The sequence below is a fragment of the Acanthochromis polyacanthus genome, chromosome 6 (genome assembly GCF_021347895.1).
Source record: "Acanthochromis polyacanthus isolate Apoly-LR-REF ecotype Palm Island chromosome 6, KAUST_Apoly_ChrSc, whole genome shotgun sequence".
Classification (NCBI taxonomy): domain Eukaryota; kingdom Metazoa; phylum Chordata; class Actinopteri; family Pomacentridae; genus Acanthochromis; species Acanthochromis polyacanthus.
The window spans coordinates 39,664,750-39,674,111 of record NC_067118.1 but is presented as its reverse complement, the minus strand read 5'-3'; the positions used below and the strand labels follow the sequence as shown (position 1 = coordinate 39,674,111).

Sequence of the window (9,362 nt, the reverse complement as noted above, 5' to 3'; positions counted from 1 at the left end):
ACAAGTTTACTGTGGATTGATAGGCTGCTAGAATAAGAAGAATTAGTAAGAAACCAGAAGCAAAAAGTCACAAAAGACACTAGTTTTAAATAGTAAAAAAAAAATATTCTTCTATAAAATAAGACATGATTGAAATTGGCAGGTAAAATAAATCAATGAAAACTGATATGGCTCATATATAAATACCTTAATCGTGGATGGAATACCATTTAGGCTTCATGAACAGTCTGGAAATTTTGGGTTCAGCATGTGTAACGTAGCACAGACTATAAATACAAAGGCAGCGATGTTGTCGATATTTTGTTCTGATTTTTGTCACCACATCCGTACAGCATTTTGAATTACAGTTAGATTTATAGAAAATAATAATTTACTTCACATGTCTTTCAGGAGCATTTTATTTACACAAAATTCACATAGAAAAAAACTGGATTCGAAATATCCTGCACCTAACGTTTTCTTATATTTATGTAAAAGGCATGAATGAGAATTTTACAAAAAAGCTCACATGAATGTCAGATGGACAGCACAAGCATTAATGCGGTATCTCAGGTTTATCCTGCCAGACAATAGAGATATGAAGGAAGCAAAAAGCACCAAACATATTTCCTTTCAACCAGCTGAAAGGAGCCATGAACTTCCCTCATGTTCAGTATTTTTTAGGAGGCCTGCATACAGCAGATAGACCCGTATCTGACAAAAGTAATGCAGCGATGCCATCTAGTGGTGTGACTTTATACAGTTTCTCCTGACCTGTGTGGTGAAGTCACACTACAGAGAGAAAATACCACATCCTGAACTTTAAGTGTTGTTTAGCTTTTCGGGGTTTACAGTGGCGGATCGAACACATGAAGCCTCCAATCACAGAGCTGCTTCTCCACAAGTACAACCTTCATTCCTCTTCACTCGTTTACATTCTTTTTGAAGACCTGTTTGCAGACTTGTCCTTCACAGTACAGCTCCTGAGGAGAATTAATCACAGAAACATACACTTTCAGGAAATATTATCAGAATAAAACTGCTTATTTGGGTCATTTTTGTTTGCTATGTACAGCAATCATAATTAACCCTCGTGTCGTCCTGCGGGTCAAAATTGACCTGTTTTAAAGTTTGAAAATGTGGGGAAAAAAATGTTTTCACAGTGAAACTTCTGATGTTAAAAAAAGAAATATTAAAAATGTTTCTTAAGAACATTCGCAAAAAAAAATCCAATTTTTTATGTGAATATTCTTAAAGGAATATTAGAAGTGTTACTGATATATATATGGAATCACTAGATATTTTTAAGATTTTTTTTGAAGATTTTTGCTATTTTTTGGTAATATTTACAAAATTTTTCTTGCCAAATTTGTTTTTTTTTTTTTTTAAAAAAAAAAAAACCTTTAAGGGAAAATTTTAAGGATTTATTGGAATTTTCTTCCTGAAGGTTTTGCAAATGTTATGAAATTTGGGGATTTTTTTTAGCTGAATTTTTTGGATTTTTTCAGACAAGAAACAATATTTTTTGGTGGGAGGGTTAAGTAAAACATCCACATCCTTATTCCTACCAGATGAAGCTTGTCGTCTTCGATCCAGTGAGCCCAGCCTCGGTTCTTCTTCTCTCCAATCTGTTCACACACCAGTTTATTTCCCTCCCATGTCACCAGCGACTGCACAGATGGCAGAGAGGAAGAGACAGAGTGTAAATCACAGCACAGAACATTTTTAGCAGCACACATTAAAATGCAAACTACATTATCTACAAATCACTTGCAATCATTGTGTTTATTATCGCTTTAAAACACAAAGTTCTGCCGTTCATCTTCACCTTGACGTGTCTGTTGTCCAGCCCATGCGTGAACTCCTTAAACTCCTGGCCCACTCTAAAGGAGACTGCGTAGTTTCGAAAGCTGCTGGTGGTCTTGATGATGTACTGGTCCCCCTGCTCCTCAATCACCTTCCTCAGCCTCAGCCTCAAGGCAATCTTCCGCATGAAAGGGCTGATACCTGGGAAAAGTACACAGAGTACAAATGAACGGGACAAACTCAGCCACAGGCTTCGAACACATTCCCTTCATTCACAGCTCCATGAATATCACAAATAGCACTGATGCAACATCAAAACCAAATCATTTTTTCCCTCCATAGTGGCAATGTACTGCAAAATTCACTCCGAATGCCTTATTTCATGTTGGATGATGTGCATTTCACTGTACATTTCCAGTTTGGCCAGTCTGAGATCGACACCAGCTCGTTTGTCAATCAGGCTGACTTGGTGAACAAAAAAAAGCACAGCAGCACCTTCACCTGCTGAGGAAACTGAGGACTTTTAATGTGAGCAGAGGCTTTTTAACCCTGGTTTACACCTCGCTCTTTGAATCCTTCCTCATATTCAACATTTCATCCTGGCGCAGCTCCTTCTCCACTAAACACAAAACAAAACTCCCCCGTATCACTGGGTTACCACAGACTCATGTCTCTGAGCTACATGTATAACTGGTCTGTGATCAGGAAAGCCACCCTGATCACAGAGGATCACCTCTCACCCTCCTCCATCACCTATTCAAAGACAATAACCATAAGGGGAAAAATGAAAAGATTGTATTCAACATAAAAAGTAACTTTGTGCAAAAAAATTCGATGTAAAACGCATCTTAAAAGAGCTCTTCCTACTTCAGTGACAGAAGTTTTGCACAAATATTGTCCAAACTGTCAAAAATGAACACTATTTAAGGTGGTTATCCCTCACAGTGTGATTTCATCGACACCCCAGATTCTTCCTTGTCTTTCCAACAGAGAACCTACCCAGGAATTAGTCTGATTCTTAAACCCTGTGAGCGTTCACTACCTCATCTTCACTCCAAATCTGGACCAGATTCAGCACCTAAAATTGCCTAAACCTGAACCGTTTAAAACCCATGGATGAACTTATTATGCACAATAGGGTTGCTATTGGTTTCCACAGATGTTACAAAGTCCCACTGGCCTGCAAAAACATCTGTAAAAAAATCCTTTATTTCCACTGCAATAACCATTCAGAACAAACTGAGATAAGACACTGAACACTACATATATATATATATATTTTTATCAGCTGCTGTTTCTTCTTAACATTTCCTTCAGACGTCTATCAGCTTGTGTCTTAAGTGTGTTTTCATGTGTTGCATTTTATCGTTAGAGCTTTCTCTATTCTATTCTGAAGCTTAAGGGAGCTGATACTGGATTCTACATTCTACAATTCCACATATCACAGAAGATTTTGGGATTAAAACAACATGCTTGAAGGACTCACCCAGTGCGATCATGTAGCCCTCCAAGTTGACATTGCTGATCATGTCCCAGGTACCACAGAGGCTGGCAGGCATGTCGATCACCTGCTTTCCTTCTCCAGAGATAAACCGTGATCCTCCACCTGCTGGGCTGATGCAGAGTCTGGAGAAGAGGCTGAGACAGTGGTGTTTTGTGAGAAACTGTGTGTGAGAGATAGGTGTGCCCGTAAGTTGCTCACTGTCATTTGACAACCCTGACATGTTGAAGGAGGAAGACAGACGTGTCAGACTGGTCTCTCTGTGCACTTTACTAACACAGCTGTCAAAATGTGCCTCAGGCGTCTCGACTGTGTTAAAAACACGATGTTAATGTTTAGAGGAAAGCTGTTTCTGTGGTTTTTCAATCAATTAAGATGCCTTCAGCTGGAAATCCAGAAACTCCATATCTCTAGCTCATTGGAAGAACCCGCTCATTGAACATATCTCTCTGGAATTTACATCTTCTCCTCATAATAACATTGCAGATTCTCAGTCCTCTAGGTCCACCTTCATTGATCTTCTAATGTCCTAATTCCATATATCTACTCTGTTACTCATTTGGTTATGTTTGGTTTTGTCTGAGAGCCAAGCAATCAATTCAATAAACAAATCAATCAGTCAATGAATCAGTTAATCAACTGATTCAATCACCCAGCCAATAAAGCGTACACAGGAGTAGCCGCATTCGCTTGCACATACACACACACACTCACATTATATTGATTATATTATGTAGGTGTCTTTATTAAATAAGTGAGGGAGAGGGAGACGAGTAATCAGACGGTGTGTGTGTATATGTATATTTAGATATCTATACATATATATTTTATATTATTTACTTATCTCTTTTATTTTTCTGTATTTATTTTCGTTATTTATTTCCATGGTTGTACTTTTTTTTAAATCTTTATGTATATATGGGTATATGTGTGTATGTGTATATATATGTAATAAAAAAAATGCCTTCATGAGCCACAAATAAGCTAAATCCATCCATGTTCAACACTCATGTTTACTGTCAATGTCAAATCTTTTTCACAATTGTTGGTATTGTGTAACAAGTATGGAAGCAGTTCTGCTTATCACAAGGTCAAATCAGACCTGTGAGTAAACCTCTCCTGGCTTTAAATCAAACCACTGTTTTGGTGAGGATGAGCTGCATTAAAAAGGCACACCTTTCTGTGCAATGAGGAAAAAAACACACCGACATTTCTTCACACCCTGGCCTTCCTGAAAGGAATTGATGCGACACCAGTTAGAAAGAAAATAAAACTAGTGGCATTTCTCCAAACATTGAGTGGTTTTTACTCCTCGTGACAAACACGTCAGCAGAATGACGGAATGACTGCTTCTTTTTCCATCAGGGTTATTTTCCTGCCAAGGAGTAAACTGAATCACAGACACATGATGCAGACCTGGTAATTACCCACATAATATGATGAATGTAAGTCTGGGATGTAAAGATGTTGAGCTTTAACCCTTTTAATCCTTGTAATAGAATACTATTAATCCAGCATTACAAGTAAGTAAATAAAGAACCAACTCTGATACTAGTGTGACAGAGTCAGATATACTTTTTCATGCCCCTTCTTTCACAACCAATCGTCAGTTGGCTGCAGTTTCAGCTGTAATCTTCTGATAGAGACACTGAAAGTTCCCCAAAACAGCATTTTATTCAAACAGTGAATGTGTCGGTTCAATAAACTGCATTCAAAGCTTCTTATCTGAGCGATAATCGTAACAGCGATGAACAGATCCAAGGTGGAAAAAACAAACAAACAGCACTGTTTATTTCCATTGTAACAAAAATCGCGCCTTCATTTTATGCCGCTATTGCCTCCTTTTAGCTTTTGCCTGAGGAAGCGTACAGAAAAATCCAGCTCTAGGCTCAAAAAATGATGAGATAAGTCTGCCGAAGAAACTGGGAAAGATACTGTGTTACAGCAAGTCTAGATTAAAATGAATTTGCTTGTGATCATATTTAATGAAATACTAACTGACAAGTGTTGATCTTCACTCAGAATTGTAAATCTCTGGTGGAAAAAGCTGCATTTAGGCAGGTGAACTGCTGCTCATTTTAGTTTGTTTTTGACTGGTGTATTTTTCCACACACGCTGACTTATAGCAAAGTGAAAGCGACACTGAATGACTTCATACGTCCAAACATTTCAAGGAAGTGCACCCATTATCAGAAAGAATGTTTATACAGTAGGCACTGGTGGAAGTTTAAATAAACTGGATATGTTTGTTTTGAGTCTACAGTAAACCTACAGCACTAAATGCAGACATTTCACTCTTGAGTTCTTCCAGCTGTAAACATCTTCAGCTCGACGAGGCCCTCGAGTATCTCTGAAGAGGCGCTAGAATCACATCAGCGTTTTTCTGCTCGCTCTCAGCGCTGTAGAGGCCGTGCTCCCGGATGTAGCAAACGACGCCGTCTGGCAGCAGGTACCTGACGCTCCGACATCGACGCAGCGCCCGTCTCACGTGCGTGGCTGATATATCGTTGGTGACCCACTCGTGGACTACGTGGATGTTCTTGCGATACTTCCACAGCACGTCCGACTCATGGATGAACTTGTGCGGGTTGTTGCCGCTGCGGGTGATGCACACCATGCCGTGGCTGCCCACAATCTCAACGATGTCCTCCGGCTTCCACATGTTGGGAATCCCAAAGGACTCCAGGACGTCGGCTCCACACAGCAGCATCAGCCGAACACCATCTGAGTAGAAAAGAGAGTTCAGTTAGAATGGAGGCCGGGGTTTTTCTCTCTGACAGCACAACTCTGAGGTTTACCTTCTTGTTTGTAAAGTTTGTTTTTTTTGGCCTTTTGTTAGTAGGTTAGTAGAGAGGCAGACAGGAAAGTAGGGGGAAGAATGAGGGGAAGACCTGCAGTAAAGCTACCTGAGTGCCCAAGGTTTACTATTTCAATCACTAATCAGTAGCCTCCGGCTGCATCCGTTAGTTAACAGAAAATCCCCAATTTTCCACATTAGAGTTCTGTTTACAGATCTGTATGTGTGGCAAAAAAATTGCATAACTTGGTAGCTGCATAAAATCTGATAAACGATCTGAAATGAAATCACTCGAATCAGGGTGTGGAGACAGAAAGAAGCAGACCTCGCCTACATTAGCTGCTGCTATCGTAACACAAATGTCCAAATGAAATGAGAGCTCATGCTGCAGCATTGTGAACCACGTGAGGTCCAAGTCTGGAAAAAACAATGTATGATATAAAAACAGACAGTATCTGCTGTGCTGATTTAGATATTTTCTGTTTGATCTGACTGTGGAGTCGATTTTAAATAATCATCTTAATGGAGACAATTAGAACATGAATACGTGACACACTGTGCACTTTGTAGCTGCATGCAAGAGATTCAAATGCAATCATAATTACACTAATAGCACATTTATTTCACCCTTGGAGGCTCATCTCTTGCTGTCTTACACCTGCCTGGTGTGATCAGAGTGAGCTAGCACACATCACCACACCCTTAAACCTTTGTCTTCTGTTAGTTAAGCTGAACTGAAAAAGGGAGTTGTTGACAAGATGACATAATCTTACATAACGTACCTCTTCTATTGTGATTAGCCGAACCCTCAAAGTTCTCTTCTATGCGCCTCTTTTTTACATACTTAACTGTATCCACATCATCGTCAATTTCCGTTGCCAGCAGTTCCTCATAGTGATGGCTACATGGGCACAGACAAAAGTGATATAGCATCAATAAATCACATATCGAAACTATGCTAAATGCTAACATCATTTTCTATACAGGAAAGCACAGGAAAAAAATTTGACAGAGCAAAACAGTGTCCTTAAATATGTCTGACTTTAGCTTTGTGCAAAATTTCCAGTGGGATTCCTTCAGACTGTGAAGCTGCAGTTCAGATACTGTCTAAGATTATCTTCTTTTCATGAAGTAATTCCTGGGAAATATTCAGTTATTTATACTAATAACTGACAGTCATGCAGTTAGTCTTACAGATGCATTTAATTCTGTATCGCAGCATGTCAGGATCTATGAGATGACGTCCAAATGAAAGAAATAAATGTACAAAAGTTTCATTATTGAAATATTCAAGAAGTGAAAATGTCCAGTTCTCTGACAGTGTAGTTAAGTCACTGTTTGGAAAGACTGAATAGTGCTAATATTTCTACTATTAAGTTAGTTTTTCTAAAACAATAATTCAGAAGCAATTCATACATCATAAAACATATATAGTAATAAAGTCACATTTTAGGAATGGTAGGGAACAAAGATGTAATTTACTGTAATGGATAGAAAGCTTCAAGACATGGAGGGAAAGGAAAACTTTGTGTAACATCCAACATTAAGAACTGTAGCTGCAAGGCTTTTAATAGACTCTATGTATGAGCAGTGATGACATGACACCCAAGATATATCAAGATTTCATTTAACATCACTGAGGAGATGTTCTCATTTTGTAACAATGGTCCACCATCAATCATGTGGCTCTCAGATGATCAAAACCTGCTTGAGGGTCTGCTTGTAATTGCTTGTCATTATAACTTAGAGCAGTGATGTTAGGATGATTTTTAAATGCTTGAGTCAAAGCACTGAAGCAGTAAGACGTCTCACAGATACAGTGAGCAGAGGCAGCGCCACTAACAAGACGTGAGATTTGTCAGCTTACCGAACAACTTTCACGGTCTCCACCCACTCGGGCTGAATGCCCTCCCAGGAATCTACTGTAATCCAGCCTGAGTCTTCTGTGGCCAACCTGGCCATCTCCAGACGGTGGCAGGCTTCAATCAAACCCTTCTTCTTGTAGCCGTCACAGACTGGAGAAATGATTCCTTTCACCACCATGTACTGACCTTTGACACACACAAATAAGTGTGATTTAACGTGAAATTAAGAACAGCAGCACAGCAGACGCAGGTTCCTCTTTACAAGCAAACTCGGAATGTGATAACAGTTTTTACATGACTCCAAACTCATACGATAAATTAAAAAAGAATCATTTAAAGGGCTGTTCTTCTCACTGTATGAAATAGTTTAGCTTCTTTTCAATAGAACTTTATGTCAAAATGTAGACATTTTAAACTTTAACCCTCAATCTTGTTCTTTAATTTTCAAACTGCTTAATTCCCTTGTTTGAGTTGCATGCTAATCTAGCTAATTATTCATTTGATTTACTGCCATTTTTACTATTTATTTCTAATTGACCGCTCTCACTTGCCTCCTATAGCTTGTGTGATTGTCTCTGTGTTTACTTGTTTTAACTGTCAAAGCACTTCGTGAACGCTGTTCTTTAGGGTGCTATATAAATAAAGTTATTATTCTGATTTCTCTCTCTAAAACAGTGGAGATTAGCTGAATAATACTTGTGGTTCTCACAACACAGACACATACATTGCTATAATAGATCTAAGTTTCGTTTCACTCAACCTGTGTCTTCCAGATGATCTCGAGCCAGTTCAAACATCCTCAGGTGCATGTTGGTGATTGGGTTGAAGGACCCGCAGGCCAGCAGGACCACTTTGGTTCTATTATCACTCATACTGGCGCTGGGTTCACGTTAGAACAGCAGATATGGGGAACAAACAGAAGACTAAGCAAGACTTAGCGAAGTGCTTTTACATGTCACGTCAGAAATCGCTTTGGTGCTCTAAACTTTGAGAAACTTTGTCTGTATCCACTAAAACACAATTAAACAGTCTAAAAGAGGCTACAAATTTTAATAAAATCAAAAAAAGTGCCGTAGCTAAATGCTATTTTATCTTTATTAAAAGTTAGCACTGAAATGTGAAAATAGCAAACGTTAGCTTCAACTGTCAGCAGACAGCGCGGCATTCTTATTTACGTCCACAGACATGAATGTAGAACATTCTTAAGCAGACAAGACACAACGTTAGAGCTGAACTTAAACAAAAACAAGTTTGTAATACAAAGTTAAAATGTTTTAATTGTACTACCAGGAGAAACGGCAGCAGCCTACTATTTCGTGATGTTCCGCCTACTTCCGGTACGGACGTAAAGGACGTAAACATCAACGAATCTGATTGGCCGAGAGCCGCACCCACAGTGACGAGCTGCATTCAC

General features: G+C 39.0%; 2 protein-coding genes across 2 annotated transcripts; both read right to left on the bottom strand.

The window, feature by feature from the left end:
* Positions 1-183: 183 nt before the first annotated feature.
* rbp7a (retinol binding protein 7a, cellular) lies at positions 184-3,864 on the bottom strand. The gene is made up of 4 exons (XM_022206803.2): positions 3,272-3,864; positions 1,808-1,986; positions 1,548-1,649; positions 184-962 (listed from the first exon to the last, which is right to left on the bottom strand). The coding sequence occupies exons 1-4, from the start codon at positions 3,507-3,509 to the stop codon at positions 903-905; spliced, it is 579 nt and encodes a 192-aa protein (XP_022062495.2). The 5' UTR covers positions 3,510-3,864; the 3' UTR covers positions 184-902.
* Positions 3,865-4,941: 1,077 nt separating this feature from the next.
* nmnat1 (nicotinamide nucleotide adenylyltransferase 1) lies at positions 4,942-9,319 on the bottom strand. Its single transcript, XM_022206778.2, has 5 exons — positions 9,236-9,319; positions 8,709-8,827; positions 7,951-8,134; positions 6,866-6,984; positions 4,942-6,010 (listed from the first exon to the last, which is right to left on the bottom strand). Exons 2-5 carry the CDS (start codon positions 8,818-8,820, stop codon positions 5,610-5,612), a joined length of 816 nt encoding a protein of 271 aa, XP_022062470.2. The 5' UTR covers positions 8,821-8,827; positions 9,236-9,319; the 3' UTR covers positions 4,942-5,609.
* Positions 9,320-9,362: the final 43 nt, after the last annotated feature.